At 41.2% G+C, this 27,499-nt stretch overlaps 1 protein-coding gene across 1 annotated transcript in view; it reads left to right on the plus strand.

Annotated features, from left to right (window-relative positions):
• npepps (aminopeptidase puromycin sensitive) overlaps nucleotides 1-27,499 on the plus strand; it is a 217,303-nt gene that overhangs the window by 107,617 nt on the left and 82,187 nt on the right. Inside the window, exons 7-11 of the mRNA XM_080213884.1 lie at nucleotides 1,232-1,328; nucleotides 3,465-3,498; nucleotides 7,398-7,512; nucleotides 21,710-21,874; nucleotides 26,509-26,613. Of these exons, the coding sequence (XP_080070010.1) occupies nucleotides 1,232-1,328; nucleotides 3,465-3,498; nucleotides 7,398-7,512; nucleotides 21,710-21,874; nucleotides 26,509-26,613 (516 nt within the window). The remainder of the gene's footprint in view (nucleotides 1-1,231; nucleotides 1,329-3,464; nucleotides 3,499-7,397; nucleotides 7,513-21,709; nucleotides 21,875-26,508; nucleotides 26,614-27,499) is intronic.

A 27,499-nucleotide genomic window follows, 5' to 3' on the forward strand; every position in this document is an offset into this window, starting at 1 on the left:
CATCCGCAGTATTTTGCTTTTCCCTTGGAGTTATATTGGAAATGCCATCGAAGGAATTGGGAGAGAACCATGTAACAGCGAGTGGGTGATTGCAGGGGATTAAATGGGGGCATGGGAAATCACAAACACAGTCTTGTGTTCAGTGAACACTTAATACCTTCAGTTAAAATGAATTAACACTTGAGAATTTAAAGGATACTGTGGGGGGTGGGGGGGGCGGCGGCGGGGAAAGGTAGGCTAAGATTGACTACTGTAATTTCAGTAAATGAGTTGCAGAACTATTGCTCCCTCCAGTGAATAGCTGTGCCATACACAAGAGGAGCATCTTAGTGTTTCTATAGTTGGGTTTCATACCTTTGGATTATAGAAGCAGAAAATCAACCAAAGTTCTCACCACTATCCAGGAGCCCTTGCTGAAATGCATGTGTGTTGACGTTAGGTGAGAACCAGATTGTGCCCTAGCTGTGTCCCATTGCCCTGGCTCACATAAGAATATTGGCAATTTGGGTGAAAGGCTGGAGGATGGATGGTCAGTGCCCATGTGTCAATGTCCCAGCAAAGAGTCAGCATGTTCATAAAGATCGGTGGGGAGGGATGGGAAGGAAACTTGTTTTAAATTTTTTACCCACGTTCTTCAACTGGAATCCTCTGACGTATTTTGGATCATGTGCTACTGTGTTGTGCATAAATCAAGCTTGTAACCCTACTGTTTTTCTCCATATTAGCAGTGACATTGCTCATCCTCCTGCTGTAACTGCTGACTCATAGGGGCCAGGTTTCCAGGTAAAAAAAAAGGCTCTCTGGGAAAAATTATATCTAGAGTATTGGGCTCAAAATAATCTTCCTAAGTAGATAATAGGACAGTATTTTGCAACCATGTTAGGTTTAAGTGTAACTTTTTAAATTACCTTTTAAATGAGGAAATTAGGATATTAAATAAGTGTTTCCCTGCAGACCCATCAGGAAGAAGGAATGTCACTGGCCATGTACAAATTATAGATTAATCCCTTTTCTTAAAAAAAAGGTAATTTCCCTTTTAGAGTATCTTTCCCTTTCTTATAGTTTAAGTGCCTTGCATTCCAGATTTCATTTTTTTTGCTTTAGTGAGAGCTTAAAGGAAATCATAACTGTGTTCCCTGTATGTATGGAATGGAACTAGACATTACAGATGTGCTTATGAATGCAGCTTTGTGTTCAATAGTAATGTAAGTTCTGCTTTTCCTTCCACTAGGTTGCTGCCAAGACACTACCATTTTATAAAGAATATTTTAATGTTCCTTATCCTCTCCCAAAAATTGACCTGATAGCCATCGCAGACTTTGCAGCAGGTTGGTACCTTAAAAATAATAATAATGCCTGCAGAACAAATATCGTGCTTTTCAAGTTAATTGTTGACACTCGTGCTTGGTAACTTGCGTTGACTCTCAGTTAGTCAATGCCTCTATTTTAAAATTCTAATTGTTGATTTCAAATCACTATGTGGCCTCACCCCCTTTCACTCTGTTATCACTTCCAGTGCAGAATATTTGTGCTTTACCTAATTCTGGCCTTTTGAGCATCACTTTAATCGCTTGGCCATTGATGGCCATTGGCTCCAGCTGCCACGGCCCTAAACTTTGGAATTCCCTCGCTAAACCTCTTTGCCATTCTGCCTTGTTTTCCTTTAATATGTTCCTTAAAACCTCCCTCTTGACTAGGCTTTAGGCCATCTCTAATATCTCCTTATGTGACTTGATATATTATGTCTTGTTTTATAATGCTCCTGTGAATTACCTTGGAATATTTTATGAGGTTAAAAGTTAATATGTTTGCAGGTGTGGTGATTTGGAGCATTCAGCATGGTGGCAAAGTGGCCAGCATGCTGAAAGCAGCACTAGGACTCAGGTTCAATTCCAACCTTGGATGACTGTGTGGAGTTTGCATGTTCTCCCACTGTCTTTGGGTTTCCTCTGGATGCACTGGTTTCCTCCTACAATCTAAAGATGTGCAGCTTAGATGGATTGTCCACGCTAAATTGACCCTTAGTATCCAAAGGTGCATAGGTTAGATGGATTAGCCATGATAAATGTGCATGGTTATGGGGATAGGGCGAAAGAGAGGGCCTGGGTGGGATGCTCTTTGGAGACTCAGTGGGCTGAATGGATTCTTTCTGCACTGTAGGGATTCTCTGCCTCTATGGAATTGCACAATTCAAATGCAACTACTTTTACCCTTGATTGTCACTCTTTTTTCCAGGCAAAAGTGTTCTCACTTACATTATTTTGATCAAATCATTTGTTAAGACATTGCACCATATTTAACAGTAAAGCTGCAACAATTGAGAGTAAAAATTGCTGTACTTAATAATGTTTTTAATTCTTGCATTTTCATTTTGAAGTTTCTTTTTATCTTTCCTTGTCATCTGCTCTGTCTCTTCCCCTAGCTTCGTGGCTCAATTCAGCTTGGTAACTTGCTATCATGCTACTCAGTAATTGATTACTGAAAAGTGATTGAAGATTGCGCAATTAATGTTCTGTTGATTATAACCCCCAATTCTACAGTTACCTCCACCAGCCCACCCCCATCCTGCCCTCATCACTGTAATTTCCAAAGGGAGAAATGCAGCTCCTACTCAGTGCCACTTCTTGATAACTTGCCTGAGATTGAGAAGTTTATGTGCCGTTCATCTACAATACCACAAATTGGTAATCCTCACATCACACTGGAAAAACTATAAATGTATGAACTTGTGCTAACCTGTTAAAAGCTAGAGGGATCTAGGTGTATGTGTACATAGATCCCTGAAAGTTGGGAATCAAGTAGATAAGGTAGTTAGGAAGGCATACGGTGTCTTGGCGTTTATTGGTAGGGGGATTGAATTTAGGAGCCGCAACGTCATGTTGCAACTGTACAAAACTCTGGTGCGTCCGCACTTGGAGTATTGTGTGCAGTTCTGGTCCCCACATTATAGGAAGGATGTGGAGGCATTGGAGAGGGTGCAGAGGAGGTTTACCAGGATGTTGCCTGGTATGGAGGGAAGGTCCTATGAGGAGAGACTGAGGGATTTGGGGTTGTTTTCGTTGGAAAGAAGGCGGCTAAGAGGGGACCTTATTGAAACATATAAGATGATTAGAGGTTTAGATAGGGTGGACAGTGATAGCTTTTTTCCTCGGATGGAGAAAGCTAGCACGAGGGGGCATAGCTTTAAATTAAGGGGTGGTAGATATAGGACGGATGTCAGAGGGTAGGTTCTTTACCCAGAAGGTGGTGAGGGATTGGAATGCCCTGCCTGCTGCAGTTGTAGGTGCGCCTAGTTTGGGGACGTTTAAGAGATCAGTGGATAGGTTTATGGATGGAAAGGGATTGGTTTAGGTTAGAGGGTCATTGCTTTTTTAATTGGTCGGCACAACATCGTGGGCCGAAGGGCCTGTTCTGCACTGTAATGTTCTATGTTCTAATTAATATGCTATTATTTTTATTCATAGGTGCCATGGAAAACTGGGGCCTTGTGACATACAGGTATTTGTCAAAATGCTTTTACATTTATTAATTATATGCAATGTGGATAGTTTCTTTTAAGAGTAATTTTGTTTGATTATAAATATTGACTGGCTATGATATATGGCCTCTGGTATGAAAACTCAGGAAGATCTCAGTTGAGAGAGGATTTCTGTTGGCCACAAAAATATTCTCCTCAATGCCAATTAACTGGGCACCATTAGGGGTTTGCTCCAAACTGAGTCTAGAGATTTGCTTTCGTCGGCCTGCAGCAAGAGAGCATGTTTTGTTTCTTGGTCCATTGCATATGTTGTGTGATTGACTGCACAGGCCAATTTGCAAAGACTTTTGAAGGCCCTTTTGCTAACCTTTTGACAGTGTCCTTTCTCAAAACTGATAAATGGTAGGATCAATGCAAATGCTGTGCTTTCCTCATTTTGGTGTGTTTTGGGCAGGCCTATTTTTGTCTGCTGGGCCTATCTTCTGGATAAGGGAAAGGGATAATGTGTACAAAAGAACCATCCATAATGCAGGCTATTAAATATAGTCAGAAATTGATACATAGATCTGTGAATGCAGAGGGCTATTTTCCTCTCCCCCAGTGCCTCTATTTATCGTGATCTCCTGAATATAGTGATTTGTGCTGGGTTACAGTTCCATGGGCAAAGTGCCCTTCACTGCTAATATGAGCCGAGAAGGATAAAAGCCTTTTTGGACTTGGACCCCCTTAAATGCAGACATTTTATCACACAGTAATTAAGAGTGCAAATGCTATACAATTATCTAATAGTCTGAGGAGACCCTTTAAAGAGGGGTAACCAGCTTTTACTTCTTCAATATAATTAATGTGGGAGAATTATAAATACAGGCTATGTGAGTTTGTTGCATTTCATTTTTAAGCAGTAGCCTTTCTCTAGTGAATCAAAGAATGTTACAGCACAGAAATAATCTGTACTAGTGTCTTTCTGCACATACTTAAACCGACTTTCCTGCTTTTTGCATCCCTTTTGATACTTTTCACTAAAAGATTCTCTTTTAAAATAATTTTAAAATTCTAAATCCACATTACTTGTGTCAGAAAATTCTCTGATTTCTGACTACCTTCTGTGACTTTCTTCTGACACCTTCCTTTTCAGATAATCATAAAATAAATGTTCTCTTCCTTTACCATATCTTCAACCAATGGGAGCAATCTATCACAATTTTATTATAATTAATAACACGCCGTGCCAGTCGTGGCTCAGTGAGTGACACTCTCACTTCTGAGTTATAAGTGGGTTCAAGTCTCACTTTGGGATTAGAGCACACAAATCAAGGCAGGCACTTTAGTGCAGTATTGAAGGAGTGCTGCGCTGTCAGAGATGCCACCTTTTGGATGAAATGCTAATTTGCGGCCCCATCATCTCAGGTGTATGTAAAAGACACTATCTCCAGTGTCCTGGCCATTATTTATTCCTCAACCAACATCACAAAAAGCAGATTATATGGTCATTGTCACATTGCATTTGTGGAAGATTGTCGTGAACATGTTGGCTGCAGCCGTATTACATTACAACAATAATTGTACTTCAAAAGTACGTCTTTGGCTGTAAAGTGCTTTAAGACATTTGGTGGTGATGAAAAACACAATATAAATGCAAGCGTTTCTTTTTAGCTGCCTATCCTGCTTGTCTGCCTGTAATCTCCTGCGGTCTTTGCAGCATTCGAACCATTTTCCCATAATCAATTTGAAACCATTTTGCTCCCTCAGTCCTGATCATTTGCATATTTAACTGAGACTGGTCTGCCAAAACACCTTTCTATTCTAAAAAGTTAGTTTTGCCCTCTGCCCTTTCTCTTGTACTCTTCAATTAGCTCTCTTCATTTAGTTACGTATGCTCCGTTTCCAAATGTACAAATCTTAGTCAAATATTCTCCATTCAGTATTATTTTACCTCTCCCATTCTTGATTCCCAGGCTCAAAAAGCATTGCGAATGTCAGTCATTCATTAGCCATTTGTTACAGAATTGGTTTAAAATGTTTTCAATTAATGTTTTCTTCAACTTCCATCATTTGCCCCTTTCCCTAGAGGAAAACACCCCAACTCTGCACTCCCTGGATATCCTGTTAGATTCTGGAGTCCAATAAATCTTTTTTCCTGAAAGGCTTCTGTAATTTTTAGGATATTATTAACAGATGGTATCTTAACTGTTTGATCTCTGTCGCCTTATTATAGAGCACTTGTGGAATTTATGATTTGTTCTCAAAAATGTAGTTACACTGCGATGAATCTGATAATCCTCCACATGTGGAGTAGCACTTGATCAGGAACTGATCAGTAGCAGTGTGATTCACCAATGTACTTGCCTAACTGAATGGTAGGAAGAGGAATTACATCTTTCTTTTTCCACGTAACAAATTGAGATCAATCAAAGGAGATATACGTCTGTTAGTCAACTTCTATAAGTTCCAGAAATCTTTCAGCAAGATTTTCTTTTAGCAATCTTTCAGACTTGCTAAGCTCCAGAGGTTTCTTCACTTAAAATAGGTTTTGAACTTTGAAGCAACTAATCTTTGTGTTGCTGTTCTTGGAACTGATCAGAAACGATGGAAGGATGAATTCTAGGCGAGGCCAGTATTTCTTGGCAAGTTATTGTCAATTCAAATTGTCATCACCCGCACTTGTGAAAATTTTAAGCAGTTCATTATCACATTGCATATAATATTGGGAATGCTGCCATTCTTAAATGGGTCCAAAGTGAAATTAATAATGTGAAGCTTCAATTCATGAATCAGCAACATTTAATTTTAGAATTTCACCTTTAAGATCATTTTGTCCCTTTGTGCAAACTAGCCCTTGCATTCCTTTGCAGTTCAAACTAGGTTTTTATTTCACAGACAAAACAGAAAATGCTGGAAAATCTCAGCAGGTCTGACAGCATGTGTGGAGAGAGAATAGAGCCACCGTTTCCAATCAGGATGACCCTTCTCTCTCCATAGATGCTGTCAGACCTGCTGAGATTTTCCAGCATTTTCTGTTTTTGTTTCTGTTTCCGATTCCAGCATCTGTCGTATTTTGCCTTTATCTTACATTTTTGTTCCGTTGACCATTTTCTCCAACTCCCCTGAAGATATTCAAAGTGGGGAGACAAGTTCAGTTTCTTTACTACCTCACTCAAATGCCCATTCTTGGTGAGATCTTGACAGTTAGTGCTACAAGACTAATTAACCATGGCTACATCAGCCCAACTGGAATTCCACTTGATTTTCAAGAACTAGAACTCCACTTGATTTTCCCCTTCCTAGTACCTGGGAGTTGAAGTGGGTGCTGCATTATACTTTGCTGCAACCGAAATCAATAACTCGGAAGGTTGGAGTCGAAGCAGCTTGCCTATGTGATTCAGTTATTCAGCTTTAATTTCAAAACTGTGTCTGTCCCTGTTTTCAGTTTGCATTTTGGGGTGAATGAGGTTACATTTTAGGATTTTGATCTATGGCATAATGTAGAAGTGTTCAGTTAAAACAAAACCTACAACTCAATGTGAAGATATTTTTGAACTCTAATATTCCATCACTGAATTTCTCTGGAGATTCTAACAAACTTTTAAAAATGCTCCAGTGGCCTCTAAGGACCTGGTCTGGTACTGCAATGCACTCGTGAATCATGTTGGAGGTTAAGGAATTGTTGGACTGTATGTTTAGTACATGAACATCATTCTGTAACACTTGAACTCTAATAGTTTGAAAGTTAATGTGTTAAAACTGCACTGCCAGTACAGGTCTTGATGCATAAAACTTAGATATGTTTCCAAAGTCGGCAAGCAAAAAAAAAACTGCTTTGAATTTACCCCGAAGTATCTCTGTTTTCTGAAGATTTAATTGTCTTTGAAATGCACTCCTCCTTTCCTGAAATTTATCTCTTAATTTGTGTTTCCTCTAGAGAAACTGCTCTTCTGATTGATCCAAAAAACTCCTGCTCATCGTCAAAACAGTGGGTCGCTTTGGTCGTTGGCCATGAGCTCGCTCATCAATGGTTTGGGAACCTTGTCACCATGGTAATATTTTAATTTTTGGAAAATAAAAGGAGCGTATTTGTGAAAACTCAATTTATTTTTATTCTTCTTTAAGTAGGACAGTTGTCTCCAGGTGAAGACTTGCCTGCACCACAGAATTCCAATATACTCGTGAACCACTGTTGGGTATAATTCATGGGTTCAGTCATTGTATTATAAAGTCCTGATTCAAGTGACAAATGTAATAGGAATTACATGTTTGTGGAAGGCAATAGATTTCAGCTCTCTGAAGGCTTCCTCTATAAGTTTCAATAAAGTGTGTAATACTTAATTTCTTAAACACCTAATCTAAGTTGTACTGATGTCTTTAGCAGTTTTGGAATTATCAGGTGTGGATCTGGTGGAAGGTACTGAAATTTCTACATTAGAAATAAAATGTGAGAAAATGTTTTTTTTCCCTCAGAAGCTGTCAAATTGAAACCCTTTTACTCCATCCACCCATCCTTAAAATAAGAGAGTTCTGGAAACATCTAGCAGGTCAGGCAGCATCTCTGGAGAAGGAAACAGTTAACATTGTAGATCTGTAACATTTTATCAAAACAGGCCAACATCACCATGGCGTTTTGTTAGAATTCTGATGAAGGATCAGAAACATTAACTGTTTTTTTCTCCACAGATGCTGTCTAATACGCTGAATGTTTCCAGCATTTTCTGTTCTTTAGATATTCCAACATCTGCATTATTTTGCCTTTTGATTCCCTCCTAATTTACTTCTGATATGATATCATAGTTGATGACTTGCATCTGTATCCAGACTCGGAGAGAACTATTTTTCCAAGATGATCTGGTTGTGTCAGCCAGGATTACAGATACTGTACATCAGTATATCTGCACTTTGTGATGGTGAGCTAGAATTTTAGATGAAACTGGAATACCCAATATGCAGTGCCTGCTGACCTAGAGTTGAATTTCTGCCAGTGCCTAAGTAATAAGCTGCAACATAGTACACCACAGCATAGTGCTGGCTGTTTGTGTTACAGCGGAGTCAGCTCAAGGCCATTTCACAGCCAGATCACTGTTTTGTTAGACATAAGCAAAAGCAAATCTAGTTAGGATTAGTATGGAGTCAAAAGTTCTATGCTAGGATTTTTGTGCAATGTTTGAATGTGGCAATGTAACAGTGCTGCATAAATCCAAATAAAATACGCATGAGTATTTACTTGAATCTGTTGGGTTTTGCATTGACAGCAAATCACATTAACATATTTGCATTGTTGAAGCATGGGGCACGGCATTGCTTGGTTTCACTTCTTAGTTAAGTTTACAAGCAGTTAGCAGTCAGTCTGAAGAACTCAGTTTTTACACTGGTGTCTGTTTTACTGCGAGCGCTAATACTTTAAGTCATAGAGGTTTACAACATAGAAACAGGCCCTTTGGCCTAACTTGTCCATGCAGCCCAGTTTTTAATACTGAGATAGTCCCAATTGCCTGCATTTGGCCCAAATTCCTCTCTACCCATCATACTCATGTAACTGTCTCAGCTTGTTCCAGACATTCACCACCCTCCGTGAAAAGTTTGCCACTGGATCCTTTCGTGTCTGTCCCCTTGCACATCAAACCTATGCCCTCTAGTTTTAGACTTCCTTACCTTTGGGAAGAGATGTTCACTATCTAGCTGATATATATGTCCCTCATTATCTTAGACTTCAAGATCACCCTAAGCCTCCTAAGCTCCAGGGAAAAAATGTCCCAGTCTATCCGGCCTTTCCTTATAACTCAAATCATCAAACCCTGGTAGTATCCTTGTAAATCTTTGCTGCACTCTTTCTAGTTTAATAATATCCTTTCTATAATAGGGTAACCAAAACTATACACAGCATTCCAAGCGTTACTAATGTCTTAAAGACATTTATAAGACACCTTAATGAAATGCAATCTTTATTTTCTTTTGAGCACGAGTGATTCACCTTTCGTGTTGTTTTTCTGTGTCTTAGAGAAATGTATATTTGTTGTAAATAATATAATACTTTCTTAACTACTAGCCAATGCCTATCTACCACCCAGTATTGACTTGAATTTGAGTGCAGCATGGAGACCATCAAAGCATGCAAGGAAATTATTACATGCTCTTGCGGATTTAAGTATAGCAAGCGTAGCATCTGCATATTGGAAATATGCAAAGAGTAGAAGGTGTCATCCATCAAATTAATGTTTTTCGTGGAATCCAACAAAGATGTTTTGGAGAGCTGGGCTAAAGGGGATCCCATGACCACCATCTCAATGGGCATACATGGTAATGTTAAAGTGAAATTCAACTGTATGAGTTGATGAGTTCATAAGCTCAGTGTATAGTGATTCATGCAATGGTGGCTGGTCTAGATCGCTCTGATATAGTGCTGCAGTGCATATATTTATGGCTTCCCTAAGTGGAAAGAATCCAATTGGACTCCTCCAGAAGACCGCTGCCCTCAACTGGACATGTATGCCCAAGCCATCAGGAGGTGAGTCAACACCAGATTCATCAACCGCACTCACAAGAAGGCTCTGAACATCACCCAAGCACACTCAATGCCAACCATGCTCTCAAGACCAACCGCAACATTGTCATCAAACCTGCAGACAAAGGCGCCATCGTCATCCTGAACAGAACGGATTACTGCAAAGAAGTGTACCGACAACTAAACAATGAGGAACACTACACACAGTTACCCGCAGATCCGACCAAAGAACAAACCTGTCAACTCAACACTCTGAAACCTTTGATCCAGATCTTCAGAGCACCCTCCGTGCTCTCATCCCATGTACTCCCCACGTTGGAGATCGCTACTGCCTCCCAAAGATACACAAGGCAAACACACCCGGCTGTCCCATTATATTGGGCAGTGGGACCCTGCGTGAGAACCTCTCCGGCTACATAGTTCAGTTACAAGTGGTGTACCTCAAGGATCTGTTTTGGGGCCACTGCTGTTTGTCATTTTTATAAATGACCTAGATGAGGGTGTAGAAGGATGGATTAGTAAATTTGCTGACGACACCAAAGTTGGAGGAGTTGTAGACAGTGAGGATGGATGTTACAGTTTGCAGAGGGACATAGATAAGCTGCAGAGCTGGGCTGAGAGGTGGCAGATGGAATTTAATACGGAAAAGTGTGAGGTGATTCACTTTGGTAAGAGTAACAGGAGTACAGAATATAGGGCTAATGGAAGGACTCTTAGTAGTGTTGACGAGCAGAGAGATCTCAGGGTACATGTGCATAGCTCCCTGAAAGTTGGCACCCAGGTTGGTAAGGTTGTTAAGAAGGTGTACGGTGTGTTAGCTTTTATTGGAAGAGGGATTGAATTTCGGAGCTGTGTGGTCATGTTATGACTGTACAAAACTCTGGTGCGGCCGCACTTGGAGTATTGCATACAGTTCTGGTAGCCGCATTATAAGAAAGATGTGGAGGCATTGGAAAGGGTGCAGAGGAGGTTTACCAGGATGTTGCCTGGTATGGTGGGAAGGTCTTATGAGGAAAGGCTGAGGGACTTGGGTTATTTTCATTAGAGAGAAGAAGGTTACGAGGTGACCTAATTGAGGCATACAAGATGATCAAAGAATTGGATAGGGTGGACAGTGAGAGCCTTTTACCTCAGATGGTGATGGCTAACGCAAGGAGACATAGCTTTAAATTAAGGGGTGGTAATTGTAGGACGGATGTCAGAGGTAGGTTCTTTACTCAGAGGGTAGTAAGGTTGTGGAATGCCCTGCCTGCAGCAGTTGTGGACTTGCCAACTTTAAGGGCGTTCGAATGGTCAGTGGATAGGCATATGGATAACATTAGAATAGTTTAGGTTAGAGGGTCATTAGATTGGTTCCACTGGTCAGCACAACATCGAGGGCCGAAGGGCCTGTACTGCACTGTTATGTTCTACATTGAGGGCATCCTGAAACCCATTGTACAAAGAACCCCCAGCTTTTGCCATGACACTACTAATTTCCTTTGGAAACTCAGCACACGTGGAGCAGTTGAACCAGGGACACTCCTCGTCACAACGGATGTCTCGGCGCTCGACACCAACATCCCCCACGACGATGGCATTGCTGCAACTGCCTCAGTACTCAACGCCAACAACTGCCAGTTTCCAGATGCAATTTTACAACTCATCCGCTTCATCCTGGACCACAATGTCTTCACCTTCAACAACCAGTTTTTCATCCAGACACACGGAACAGCCATGGGGTCCAAATTTGCACCTCAATATGCCAACATCTTCATGCACAGGCTCGACCAAGATTTCTTCACCACATAGGACCTTCAACCAATTCTATACACTAGATACATTGATGGCATTTTCTTTCTTTGGACTCAGGGTGAACAATCACTGAAACAACTATATGATGACATCAACAAGCTCCATCCCACCATCAGACTCACCACCGACTATTCTCTGGAATCGGTTGCATTCTTGGACACACGCATCTCCATCAAGGATGGTCACTTCAGCACCTCACTGAACCACAAGCCCACAGACAATCTCACAATGCTCCGCTTCTCCAGCTTCCACCCTAAACACGTTAAAGAAGCCATCACCTATGGACAAGCCCTCTGTATACACAGGATCTGCTCAGATGAGGAGGATTGTGACAGACACCTCCAAGCGCTGAAAGATCCCTCATAAGAACAGGATATAGCGTTCGACTCATCGATTGACAGTTCCGATGCGCCACAGCAAAAAACCGCACTGACCTCCTCAGAAGACAAACACAGGAAATGGTGGACAGAGTACCCTTCGTCGTCCAGTACTTCCCCGGAGCAGAGAAGCTACGACGTCATCTCCGGAGTCTTCAACATATCATTGATGAAGACGAACATCTCGCCAGGGCCATCCCCACACCCCCACTTCTTGCCTTCAAACAACCGCACAACCTCAAACAGACCGTTCGCAGCAAGCTACCCAGCCTTCAGGAGAACAGTGACCACAACACCACACAACCCTGCCACAGCAACCTCTACAAGACGTGCTGGATCATCGACAGGGATGACATCATCTGACATGAGAACACCATCCACCAGGTACACTGCACATACTCTTACAACTTGGCCAATGTTGTCTACCTAATACGCTGCAGCAAAGGATGTCCCGAAGCATGGTACACTGGGGAGACCATGCAGACGCTACAACAACGGATGAATGAACATCGCTCGACAATCACCAGGCAAGACTGTTTCCTTCCTGTTGGCGAACACTTCAGCAGTCATGGGCATTTGGTCTCCGATCTTCGAGTAAGTGTCCTCCAAGGCGACCTCCATGACACACGACAGTGCAGAGTCACTGAGCAGAGACTAATAGCCAAGGTCTGTCTCAACCGGGATCTTGGGTTCATGTCGCACTATCTGTAACCCCCATGACTTGCCTGGGCTTGTAAAATCTCACTTACTGACCTGTCTGGAGACTACAAATCTCTTTAACCTATACTAATGCTACCTGCACTCGCATTGTCTGCATCTTTAAGACTTGAATAGCAGGTTAGCTGTAAAGACTTGCATTCTAATCAGTATTCAGTAAACTGTGTGTGTTTTTATATACCCTTCCACACACCTGACAAAGGAACTCCGTTTCCGAAAGCTTGTGGGATTACTATCAAATAAACTGGTTGGACTTAAACCTGGTGTTGTGAGACTTCTTACTCTGTTTTCCCTTAAGTGGAACATTGGTCAATTGGCTAACAATGTCAAGTGATCACATGGACACAATATTGCTATCGATATGCAAGTCCTGTATGGTCTTCACAAATGTGAAAGAATCATTTATCATGTATCTGGAAAACTTGTTCTAAATTGGATGTAACAGTTCGTTAAACCAGTTGACCAATTTTTACACTGGTGTCTTATACTGCGAGCGCTTTTTGGTCAAACCATTTGACCAATTCATGTTGTGCAGAACTAGTCATAGATAAGCTGGAATGTAAAGGATATCACTTGTGTGTGTCTTGGACAGCCCATGAATACACATAGTGAGTTTTGAGAGTGAATGCTGTCATATGTCAAGTGGCAGCTCATCACTTAAACAAGTCCAGCAAACATTTTTTTAAGCTTACTTTCAAGCAGGGCTATCCAGTCATATTGAGCAGCTAGCTCAATCAATGCAAATTGGACCCATAATTAAGAATGATGTGCATTTTGTTGATACATACACTTGTTAAGAATAACTATTCCCATCCCTTTGTCAGATTAACTGATGTGTATGTCCAAGTTGGTATTAAGGCCTCGGAGTGCTGTAAGACAGCTATGATGCATGCGAAAATCACGGAATCCTGATATTGCCTTTGGTATTCTTGTGATTGATGAATGCAAGAACAAAATCTTCGACACAGCGTCATTTCTCAACAATATTATAATATTATGCATTAGTGGGTATGGCCATTGAGCTGGCATTTGCCCGTCCCTACATACCTAATTGGCGGGGTCTGCTACCTTGAACTGTGGTGATGGCATCATACAACTGAACGATTTACAAGGGTACTTTAGATGGAGGTTTGGAGTTAATCATGTTGATGTCACTTTCTGCACATTGTTACAATTAATACTGTATTTCCTAACTTGGTGTTTTCTACAAGCTTGAGTATGTGACACTATTTATTTATCATGTCATTGATGCAAATGGCAAAAAATTAATGTCTTGGTGTAGATCCCTGGAGCACATGACTTGTCACATCCTGCCGTAGAAAACCTACCCATCATCCCTATCCTCTGTCACCTATCTTCCAGACAATTGTCAACCCATGTGACAAAGTTGCCACCAGTTCTGTGTGCTTTCATTTTTGCAAACAATTTCTTATGTGGAACTTTATCCAGTAGCTCTGGACTTCCATCTGGGCAGCATCAATCATTTGCCTATCCAGCATTCTGACCCAAAGAAATCAGCTACATTAGTCAAGCATGAGAGTGAAATGCATGTTGACTCTCTTTCATGAACTCATACATATCCAAATTTTGAGTCTTTCTGAAGATTCATTTGTACTCTTATTTTAAATCTCTCTTTCTCTCCACAGATGCTACAAGACCTGTTGAGATTTTTCAGCCCTTTTTACTTCAGCCACATTCTCTGCTCATAGATTTTCAGTAACTTACTGACAACTAAAGTTAAATTGTCAGATCTTTATCTACCCGAGTTTTCTCTGTCCCATTTATTAAATAATGGAATGCCTTTTTCAGTTTTCCAACCCAGGGTATAATTCTTGGATCTTACAAACTTAGGACCCTTGCAACTGGTAGATAAAGGTCATTCTGGACTGGATTCAAATCTGGTCCTTTTGAATCACTGGCTAGCTGTTTAAATAATTCCTGGGCTGAGATGAGGAAAGGCAGCCTGTACCCACTCCTTTGTCAGTGCTGATTTGCATGCTTCTGTGGAAGGGAGCGAGTTTAACTTCTGTTTGTTTTTTATTCCCATTCATCCTGTTGACACATCAGTTCTAAATTGTGTACTTGCCCCAAACGATGCAACAAGTGCAACCATACACTTGTGTACAAATCTAATGTACCCTCCCATGAATCATAAGCTAGGCCCAATTCATTTCAAGGACTGTAAATCCAATTGCTGAGTCGTTGTTTTTCAATCCTATTGTCATATCAATGATCTGACTTTCAATAAAGTACTCTCTGCATGATGTAAATTCCAGCTGCCTTAGTGCTTGTCTGTGACTTCAAGCTGCTGGAGAGCAGGCATTTTTAGATTTAGTTTGTACTACAGTGCTACAAAATTTATTCAGTGCTATTTTGGCTCAGTAACTGCTCTGGCAACAGTGCAGTACTTGCTGTCTACATCTGCAATAAAAGGTGTGAGTAATGTCTTGGAAAAATAGTTTAGATCAAGTATAAACTAAGATCTTACTGGCAGAACAGACTTGCCTGCTCTAAATGACTGTGGTTATTAACATTCTGCCTTGTGAATAACAGCTTTCGGAATTTTTTTAAAGGGTTTTTTTGTTGTTGGGTGATCTTTCCTTTTTCTTTGTCGTCTCTTTCTTCTTCCCACTCCCACAATCATTAGGCTCCTGCTTTGAGCAGTTTTGAGGATAATACTTTCAAGTTTACTGTTGGATAGCTCTCCTTCCCCTTTGTCTGGTTTCCCCCTACCCAAATGTGCTCTCAATTCCCTGCCAAATACTGCTATTTTATTTCTGTATACTGATAATTCCTCAAAAAATTGTAGCTTGTTTGTTGGGAAAAAATGGACAAAAAACATATTTAGGTGAGATTTGATCTCTATGTCTCATGCTGGTCATTTGGATAGTTTGTCTGCCTAGAATATTGTAAAATTATCTATACTAATTGAGGCACTCATAAATTGAGGCACTCATAAGTGTTATCTAATATTCGAGATTGGCCTGACAGTACAGAGTAAAGGGAGAAGCCTGAAAGGAGATGCAGGAACGGACACACCATGGTGTATATGTCCACAATTTATTGAAGATGGCAGAGCATGTTGAGAGAGCAGTTAATAAAACGTAGGAGGCTCTCTTAATGACTCGTCACACTAGTCGATCGGTGTGCTTGGGGGCAGGATTGGGCAGTGCCAACCTGGGCAGGGCCTAAAGCGAGAGCTGAGGGGCTGAGTGTGCAGGGCAGCTGCATACTCTGTATCAGGAATCACCAAGGCAACAATCATCCGTAGAAGGGGGTCGCAGTTGCAGGGGGAGTGTGGATGTGAGGGAATGACAGTCTCCCAATGCAGTATGTATTCTTGTGTTATTTCAGCAGATTTAGAATCTTGGTAGCGAATCAAATGCTGTTAGGTTTTTATTTACTTTCAAAAGTTGTCACTTCGGTATCATCACAGTCAAAACACAGGAAAAAATTTCACCTGTTAACAAGAATTCTCCAGCATTTAATTATTTGCATAGGTGGCTACGCCTACTAAGAAAAAGGTTGTTCTTTTCATTAGCCATCACCTGGAATCAAAAGTATTAATTACTTGTCAGTGAAATCCAGAGATTGATTTTGACCTGGTGAACAGCACTTGTGCATGGTGTAAATTATTTATATTACGCACTATAGGTGCTTTTATGTTATAAAACTGCAGCCAGTGAGCGATGTACAGTTCTCCTTCTGTTGGTTGCACTTGTTAACGTGAAATGACAGTCCATAAGAACAATGGGACTCCATTTCTTTAATCAATCCATTTGTTAATTGATTCAGAGTTTTTGTTTTAGTCAGCAGGTGAGAGAGAAAACTGGGGAGAATGGTGTTTCGAGATTGTACTAATCCAACCAAACTTGGCACAGCAATGTAAAGTGTCAAAGATATCTTTAAAGTCTTTGTTTTATTTTCCACATTACTCTTTAAATTCAGAATTGTGTTCCCAAAAATGGGTTAGAGTTGCATTGAAGTCTTCCTTTGAGCATTATTCTTTTGAATTTATCCAATTAATGTTTTTGTTCCCCAAAACTTAATTATATTCTGCCTTCAGTTAATATCTAAAGAGCTAAAATTAGCATATTATCACCACCATAATAGAACATAGAACAGTACAGCACAAACAGGCCCTTCGGCCCACAAGTTGTGCCGATCACCTCCTTACCTACCAAGCCATAGAACTATCTGTAACTCCCAATCCCATTAAATCCCATATACTCATCCAGAAGTCTTTTAAAAGACCCCAGCGAGTTCGCCTCTACCGCCATTGACGGCAGCCGATTCCACTCACTCACCACCCTCTGAGTGAAAAACTTACCCCTAACATCTCCTCTGTACTTGCTTCCCAGCACCTTAAACCTGTGTCCTCTTGTAGCGACCATTTCAGCCCTGGGAAATAGCCTCCGAGAATCCACCCTATCTATTCCTCTCAACATTTTATAAACCTCTATCAGGTCGCCTCTCAACCTTCCTCTCTCCAGGGAGAAGAGACCTAGCTCCCTCAACCTATCTTCCTAAGGCATGCCTCCCAATCCAGGCAACATCCTTGTAAATCTCATGTGCACCCTCTCAATAGCTTCCACATCCTTCCTGTAGTGAGGCGACCAGAACTGCGCACGGTACTCCAAGTGGGGTCTGACAAGGGTCTTATAAAGTTGCAGCATTACCTCCTGACTCAAACTCAATCCCTCGATTAACGAAGGCCAGTACACCGTACACCTTCTTGACCACATCCTCCACCTGCGAGGCCAATTTAAGAGTCCTGTGGACCCGGACCCCAAGATCCTTCTGCTCCTCAGCACTGCTAAGACTCCTACCCTTGATCATGTTTGAATTTTTTGTGGTAACAATTCTGATTGCGTGGGTACATATTTTTATTGTTTGTTCAGTTGAAAAATGGACTGTAACCCTGAATGCTGTTTATGTGAGATCGTGCCAATGCATCGTTATCTGGGTTTACTGCAGATCGTGGTCCAAAATGATAAAGTAGTTTCTGTGGCTTTGACAAAAATGAATGAAGTGCTGACAGGATTATTTTGGGCGCCTTTTTACCAAGGATATAGAACGCCCAGTTTTGTAGAACCATTTGGATATGAAACATTAACTCTGTTTCTCTCCACAGATGCTGCCAGATCTATGGTCCTATGGCAAATACTGAGTTTGCCCAGTATTTTCTGTTTTTATTTCAGATTTCCAGTATCTGCAGCATTTTGCTTTTTTAATAGAACATCTCTTAATTTGATGTCTAAATCCTTCAAGAACTTGAATTAAGTTTCCTCTGCTGAGAAACATAGTGGTTGTATTTTGTTTGGCTTACTTTAATTGGCAAGTGAGAAATAAATGTGTCTCAGTGTGCAGTTAATTTGATTTGATTTATTATTGTCACATGTATTAGTATACAGTGAAAAGAATTGTTTCTTGTGCACTATACAGACAAAACATACCATACATAGAGAAGAAAAGGAGAGAGTGCAAAATGTAGTGTTAACAGAGCATTGTTAGACAGTTTAAAAGAGTTAAAGTTTTAGAAGCATAGAACGAGAGTAAAAGATAGAATTGGAGGATATGCTGGGCACAGTTTGCAAGAAGTCACCACGCTCTGTGCCATCTTGGATGAGTATGAAATGAAGGGATACCATTGCTATAATGGAGTTGTGAGTGAACTGAGAACTTAATACTCCTGATAATTACATTTTCAGAAACTATATGAAAGTGTGGGGGTAAGGAGGCAGTAAGATTCTGTCACAACATTGGAGTGTGAGAATGTCCAGTGTTTTGTGTTAAAGCAAAAGCCACATTTAGAGAGCTAAGAAATAGGAAGAGACATTCTGTGTACATTACAGGCCACTGGAATGAAATAGATGTGAAGTTCACATTGTTCAGAGGCATCTGTAAGAGCACTGGACAATCATTTTGGGTGATGCGAGCACCCCTAACCCTAATGAAGAGCCCTTCAGCCCCTCAAGCCTTCTCTGCCATTCAATCATCGACAGCCGCAGGTGAGGTGCCTGAAGATTGGAGGTGGTAAATGTGCCTTTTTTTTAAAAAGGACTGCAGAGAAAAGTCTGGGATCTACAGACCGATGAGCCTCATATCTGTAGTGGGTAAATTGATAGAAGGTGTTCTGAGAGACAGCATCTACAGGCATTTGGAAACACAAAGACTGATTTCGGACAGTCAGCCTGGCTATGTGAGTGGAAAATCACGTCTCACAAATTTGATTGAGTTTTTTTGAAGGGATAACCAAGAAGATTGATGAGGGCAATACAATTGATGTTGTCTACATGGACTTTAGCAAGGCCTTTGACAAGGTACTACATGGTAGGTTGTTGCATAAGGTTAAATCTCTCAGGATCCAGAATGAGGTAATCAAATGGATCCAAATAGGCTTGATGACAGAAGTCAGAGTGTTATCAAAGAGGGTTATTTTTCAAACTGGAGGCTTCTGACCAGCGGTGTGCCTCTGGGATCGTGCTGGGTCCACTGTTATTTGCCATGTATATTAGTGATTTGGATGAGAATTTAGGAGGCATGGTTCGTAAGTTTGCAGATGACACCAAGATTGATGGCATAGTGGACAGTGAAGGTGGTTATCTAGGATTGCAATGGGATCTTGATTGGTTGGGCCAATGGGCTGATGAATGGCACATGGAGTTTAATTTAGATAAATGTGAGGTGATGCATTTTGGTAGATTGAACCAGGGCAGGACTTACTCAGTTAATGGTAGGGCGTTAGGGAGAGTTACAGAACAAAGAAACCTAGGGGTACATGTTCATAGCTCCTTGAAAGTGCAGTCACGTGGATGGAATGGTGAAGAAGGCATTTGGCATGCTTGGTTTCATTGGTCACAACATTGAATACAGAAGTTGGGAGGTCTTGTTGAAGTTGTACAAGACATTGGTAAGGCCACACTTGGAATACTGTGTACAGTTCTGGTCACCCTATTATAGAAAGGATATTATTAAACTAGAAAGAGTGCAGAAAAGATATACAAGGATGCTATCGGGACTTGATGGTTTGAATTATAAGAGAGGCTGAATAGACTGGAACTTTTCTTTCTGCAGTGTAGGAGGCTGAGGGGTGATGTTATAATGGTCTGTAAAATAATGAGGGGCATAAATCAGCTAGATAGTCAGTATCTTTTCCCAAAGGTGGGGGGGTCTAAAACTAGAGGGCATAGGTTTAAGGTGAGAGGGAAGAGATATAAAAGGGTCCAAAGGGGCAATTTGTTCACAGTGGGGTTGTGAGTGTCTGGAACAAGCTGCCAAAGCTAGTAATAGAGGCGGGTAAATTATATCTTTTAAAAAGTGTTTAGACAGTTACGTGGGTACAATGGGTATAGAGGCTTATGGGCCAAATGTGGGCAATTGGGACCAACTTAGTGGCGGCATGGACAATTTGGGCCGAAGGGCCTGTTTCCATTATGTAAATCTCTATGACTGTTCGATCGATCACAGCTGATTGGTTTGTGTTTTGAATCCTGCATTCACATCTACCCTCGATAACATTTGATTCCCTAACCTAAAAAGAATCTATCCACTTCCACGTTAAAAAAAATTCAATAGTTCTGCCTTCTGAAGCAGAGTTCCAAAGTCTAATAACCTATTGAGCGAAAAATGTTTTCCTCATGTCTAACTATCCCTAGATAAACCTGAATAAAGGTATATATGGTCAAAGTGGAAAATATTTTTTAATATATTTAACATTGCCTCCGAGATTAATATGCCTCTAATCCTACAAGGAGACATAATGGTTTGATTTGGTTCTGGGAAATGGAAGGGCAAGGAATTGATGGGAGAATATCAGAAGAAATGGGAAATTGTGACCATAACACAATCGGGTTCAATGCAAAAATAATAAAGGATAATGATGATTTTACGATATGAAAGCTGAACTGGAAGAGGAGACTCCAAAGAATTTGAAAAGAATCCGGCACAAATTAACTGGGTAGATTGGCAGATAAACAGTAAGGAATGTATAAATGTGAAGTGATCACAATGTTGTGACCAATGAAACCAAGCATGCCGAATGCCGCCTTCACCATTCCATCCATCTGTGACTCCACTTTCAAGGAGCTGTTCTTAGAATTGGAGTTTCTTTAAAGTGTGGACTTCAATGATAGCGAGATCAAAGCTAAACAGAATCTTAAAATCAAGGTTGAATATAAGAAATGAGCCAGTGTATTCTGATCCGTTTGTTTTATAAATGGGAAGAAGACTTGCTGTAAATGATTTTACTCTTTTTTGCACATACATCTTTAGCTGCAGTTATTTTTATTCTTAATTTAATGGCAGTGGGCCAATATTTATTGTTTATCCTTTGTTACCCTAAAGATGTGAAGAGTCGAGCGCTATTGATCTGAAACTGTTAGCCCCAAAGCAAAATAATTAAAAACAATATGTCTCGATATTAAACTATGAATTTCATCCTTCCCTGCAGGAGAGAACTTTATATTTGCCTGCATGCTTACATGCTTGCTGAGAACTGCTGTCTTTGACAAATGAACTTTTTCAAAATATGGAATTATTTGTTAATGTTCAAAAATATTTGAAAAAGTCAGTTTATCCTAGAAACTTTAGATGAGTCTTGAGTACATTTTAAACCCAGCTTTACTGCACGTGCAGCTGAGCTTAAGTCCAAGCCTTATCAAAGAATCCTCATCTTGCTGTTGTTCCAAAGACCTTCAACTTTCAGAATAATACTAACTGAAACCACCGCACAGATGTAAAATGGAAGGGTAGCTGCAGGCATAATTCCATTCTTGGAAAGGCAGTTTAAAACTGTATTTTGAAAACAAGATGTTGCAGTGTGTTGTTCCATTGTATTCTCTGTGATTGCAGGAGTGGTGGACCCATCTGTGGCTGAATGAGGGCTTTGCATCCTGGATTGAGTATCTCTGTGTTGACCACTGCTTCCCAGAATATGACATCTGGACCCAGTTTGTATCTGCCGACTACACACGAGCACTGGAACTTGATGCTCTTGACAGCAGTCACCCAATTGAGGTAGGGCAGTTTCTCTTTCCTGAGCCATTGCACGTCATGTGGCAATACAGGAATGCTTTGATATTGCATCTCAAACCAAGCCATGAACTTTCATCGTTATAGCATGGATTTTAAGATCTGCGTTTAGTGAACAACACTTGTTGAAAGGTGGAATTGCTGACCTTTGTAGCTCAACTTTGTTTATGTGCTCTGACAGAGTAATGGTTCTGTGGTTACATTCTTCAATAGTTCCTTTCTCTGTGTTTTTTGTTGTTTTCTTTTGTTTTTTTTCCTGCCAATTTCCTTCTCCTACCTTCACCTCCAGTTAAGGTGCTAACTGTTATGGTGAATTTTCATGGGCATCAGTAGCCCTGCAAGTATGTTGCTTAACTAAAAACTCCTATGTGAATGAATGTAGGCAATCTGCTTGATTGGGAAGGTAGTGTGATTGTACCCACTCCTGCACTTATTCACTGTTACATGTTACTGTACTTCCCAACCAAGGTCACTAAATCTGATTTGAAAATCAAGACCCAGCTCCTCGCCCAGGAACACTGAACCCAGTTGTATTTCATCAATTGCCTCTAAATGAAAACAAGTCTCAGTAATTGTGATTATGAAACTGTCATCCATTGTTGCAAAAATCCAGCTCGTTTAATAATGTCCTTAATGGAAAAGAATTTGTCAGCCTTATCCAGTCTAGCTTAAATGCAAGTCCAGACTACAGGAAGTGTGGTTGACTGTTAACTGCCCTTTGAAATGGCCTAGCAAGCTACTCAGTTCAAGGGAAGTTAGAGATATGCTCGCTTTGCCATTACATGAAAGAATAAGTAAAAAAGATGCACTTCAGGTTTTGCACAGGTATTCTATCAACTATTCACTTCAGGTATAATTTAGTGCAATACTGCCCAAGTTATGGTAATCACCTTCTCCACAACATGAATATTGCTTTCTGCTATGTAGTGTCACAAACATTAACTTAAAATTAAAATGTAGATCTTTTGAACAATGATCCTTTGATTGGAGGTTTCATTTGGGGAACGGCTTATGTTTATGTTTTTGGCTGCTTAGCTCATCAGCAGCGATGAGGCTGAAATGGATCAGCAGATTGGAGTTTGAGTGTGACAACTGTTGTTCTTAGTGCTAAGTGCAGTCTTGGAGCTTCATACAGCCCTGCACCTTCCCATTGCCACTTGACATCCTCGAACAAATTGGATTCTTCCTGTGTCTCGAGTGTAGGTTTATAGCCCTCCAGTTCCGCAAAATCGCTTGAGCTAGGGTTGGGGGATTGGAAGAAGTGGTGGTATGGCAGAGAGGGTTTTAAGTGGTTTCAAATTGATGTATAAGAACATAAGAACATAAGAAATAGGAGCAGGAGTAGGCCATCTGGCCCTTCGAGCCTGCCCCGCCATTCAATAAGATCATGGCTGATCTGTCGTGGCTCAGTTCCACATTCCCGCCCTCTCCCCATAACCCCTAATCCCCTCTCTTATCAAAAACCCATCAACCCGCTTCTTAAAAATATTTAGTGAGGTAGCCTCCACCACTTCAACGGGCAGAGAATTCCAGAGATTCACCACCCTTTGAGTGAAGAAGTTCCTCCTCAACTCGGTTCTAAACCGCCCCCCCTTTATTTTGAGGCTGTGCCCCCTAGTCCTACTGTCCTTTCTGAGCGGGAAGAGTCTCTCCACCTCTATCCTATCCATCCCATTCATCATCTTATACGTCTCAATGAAATCTCCCCTCATTCTTCTAAAGTCTAACGAGTACAAGCCTAGTTTATTCAGCCTCTCCTCATAGCTCAACCCCCTCAACTCCGGCATCAGCCTAGTAAACCTCCTCTGCACTCCCTCCAAGGCCAAAATATCCTTGCGTGAGTACGGCGACCAAAACTGCACACAGTACTCCAGCTGCGGCCTCACCAATGGCCTATACAGCTGCAGCAAGACCTCCCTACTTTTATATTCAATCCCCCTCGCTATGAAGGCCAACATACCATTAGCCTTCCTGACCACCTGCACCTGCAGGCTGGGTTTTTGCGACTCATGCACAAGGACCCCGAGGTCCCTCTGCACCGTCGCCTGCTGCAGTTTTTCGCCACGTAAGTAATAGTCCTTCCTACCAATGTTCCTACCAAAGTGGACCACCTCGCACTTGCCAACATTAAATTCCATTTGCCAGTTCCTGGCCCATTCGCCCAGCCTATCTAGATCCTTCTGCAGGCTCTCCACACCCTCCGCGCAATTTGCCGTTCCACCGATCTTGTTGTCATCAGCAAATTTCGACACCATACACTCGGTTCCCTCCTCCAGATCATCTATATAAATGGTAAATAGCTGAGGCCCCAGCACCGACCCCTGGGGCACTCCACTAGTCACCAACTGCCAATCCGAATAGCACCCATTAACCCCCACTCCCTGCCTCCTATTTGACAGCCAATCCTCTATCCACGCTAACACCCTACCCCCAACTCCATGCCCCCTTACCTTCTGCAATAACCTCTTGTGAGGTACCTTGTCAAACGCCTTCTGAAAATCAAGAAAGACCACATCCACCGGCTCTCCTCTATCCACCGCCCTAGACACATCCTCATAGAACTCCAATAAATTTGTCAGACACGACTTCCCCTTAACGAAACCGTGCTGCGTCTGCTCTATCAAGCAATTCCCCTCAAGATGCCTCGCTATTTCCTCCTTGATGACGGATTCTAACATTTTACCTACAACAGACGTTAAACTAACCGGCCTATAATTCCCTGCCTTTTGCCTGGCACCCTTCTTAAACAACGGCGTAACATAAGCCGTTTTCCAATCTTCCGGCACTTCCCCGGAATCCAGCGACGTCTGGAAAATAACCACCAAGGCATCCACTATCACCTCTGCCATTTCTTTCAGAACCCTCGGATGCATTTCATCCGGTCCTGGGGACTTGTCCACAATCAGTCCCTCCAGTCTGTCGAGCACTGTCTCTCTAGTAACAATAATGTCATTGAGACCCACCAGTCCTACCACCTTTCCATCGCTATCACCCAGCAAATTATTCACGTCCTCCTCCGTGAAGACCGAAACAAGAACGTTATTCAAGACCTCAGCTATTTCCCCATCCCCTACCACGAAGTCCCCCCTCTCATCCTCTAAGGGTCCAACGTTCACCCTAGCCAGCCTCTTCCTTTTTATATATTTATAAAAACGCTTGTTATCCTTTTTTATATTAAGCGCTAGCCCAGCTTCATAGTTTCTCCTACCCTTCTTTATCAACTTCTTTGTCAGTCTTTGTTGACATTTAAACCTCTCCCAATCGTCTTCTCGCCCACTACTCTTAGCTACTCTAAACGCCTCCTCTTTTAATTTAACACTTTCCTTCACCTCCTTCGTTATCCACGGCTTATTACCTCTCCTCCTACGGTCCTTTTTAACCATCGGAATAAATTTCTGCTGAGCAGCAAAAAAGATCTCCTTAAAGATCCTCCACTGCTCCTCAGCAGACCTACCTTCCAACGCGCTCCCCCAGTCAACATTCACCAATTCTTCTCTCATCCTACCGTACTCCCCTCTGTTCAAACAAATCCCCTCAGTACAGAAAGAGGCCATTCGGCCCATGGAGTCTGCACCGACCACAATCCCACCCAGGCCCTACCCTCTTATCCCTCTAACCTATGCATCTCAGGGCACTAAGGGCAATTTTTAGCATGGCCAATCAACTTAACCCCACATCTTTACACTGTGGGAGGAAACTGGAGCACCTGGAGGAAATCCATGCAGACAAGAGGAGAACGTGCAAACTCCACACAGACTGACCCAAGCTAGGAATCGAACTCAGGTCCCTGGAACTGTGAAGCAGTAGTGCTAACCACTGTGCTAACTGTGCCACCCACTGAATTATTGAAATTCAAGTTAGATTAAAACTCTGCTGTCATTTTATGTCTCTGGCTATAGTTGAAGTAACATTTAAAAAAATTTCATCACTTGGCAAAACCTATCTCCTTGAATCCATATAATAACTACTAAAAGGGTATGTTTTTTTTACCAGCTTATATCTATCCCACTCATCTTTTGGTTATTTTATTTGATTTCAGAAAGGTGTTCCAAATTTATTTTCCTATTTCATGTAATATCTTGTATGCATCTGGTTCCCTCTTCATAAACTTCATTTTAAGATCAAAGAATAAAAGTTGTTTGAGCTTGTCTTCATGTTTCAGTCCTCTGACACTTCCAGTCAGTCTTGTGGCCTTTCCATGCCATACCTCCTGAGCGTTATCTTGGTGTGACCTTATTGACGGAACAATGTGAGGTGCTGGAGAAGTGACCGCTATTTGTGTTGTACCAGAACAATTTTGACAAGAATTAGCAGCTCACAGGATGCCTCAAATCAGTAATTTTAATAAAACGCAGTAAATATGAGCTAACTGAAAAATGACAGCCTAGTAAATTTAATGCCTTCTAAACTTTTTACAATTCATCAATTTGCCTCAAGTAAGAATATTTGACTTAGACATCAACATTAAGGGTAAGTACTTTGAGTCTGTATTCTTGGCATGTTTAGATGCATAGCAGGTATATTTGCATAAGCAAACACTATTTTGACTACTCCCATTATGGTTGAACAACTTGAGTTTATAAACAAAAAACATTAAAAATGCAATGTATTTTTTAAAGGTCACAGTAGGACATCCAGCAGAAGTGGATGAAATATTTGATGCAATTTCTTATAGCAAAGGAGCATCAGTAATTCGAATGCTGCACAGTTACGTTGGAGATGAGGTAAGGCTCTTCAGAGCACAAATTAACAGTATATGGTTACTAGGACTTCGATTTAATGTTTTGGCAGTTGTGGAATGTATAGAAATTGGGCTTGTTTCAAACGTTCAAAAATGCAACTTGTTTTGATGTTTGTCTTCAAAAGCTGGCAATTCTGCATTGGTTCTAAAGCACAATTATCTATCATTACCAATACAGTGTACGCTGTAGCACCACACCGTGATGGGTTGTAGAGGAAGGGAGGAGTTAGCCTCCAATTTTAGGTGTCAACCATGGCTCAGTGGATAGCAGTTTTGTCTCTGAGTTAGGTGGTTGTGGGTTTGCTCCAGAGACTTAAGGACAGGATCTGGCATTGCATTCCAGCGCAGACCTGAGAGAATGCTGCCCTGTCAGAGGTTTGTTATCTCTGGAGCAAAATGTTCAATATTTACCTTCTTAAAGAAAGAAATTACTTGTCGTTATGGAAGAAGCATAGGGAAATTCTCTTGCTGAACTGGCCAACAGTTTTACTTCAACCATTAGCTCAAACAGATGATTTGGTTACTTAACTCACAGCTGTTGATGGGACCTTGGTATGTACAAATTAACTGACATGGTTCCTCACGTGATAACGGTGACTACATTTCAAAATTAACTAATTGGTTGTGGGGCACTTTCGTATGCCTTCAGATGATGGAAGATGCTACATAAATATAATTTTAAAAAACATTTTAAAACCAAAGGATAAATTAAAATGTGCAAATGCAGAGACTTCTGGAACTACTTAACAGAGCAGCCATTTGTGGTAGAAGGGAAACACAGGTTAATGTCTTGGGTGTATGTTTTTCATCAGAATTGAATTCTGAGGAAAGAGATACACCTACAACATAAATCTGATTTTCATCCTTAC

This window comes from Carcharhinus amblyrhynchos, chromosome 27 (genome assembly GCF_965287045.1).
Source record: "Carcharhinus amblyrhynchos chromosome 27, sCarAmb.v2.hapA, whole genome shotgun sequence".
Lineage (NCBI taxonomy): Eukaryota > Metazoa > Chordata > Chondrichthyes > Carcharhiniformes > Carcharhinidae > Carcharhinus > Carcharhinus amblyrhynchos.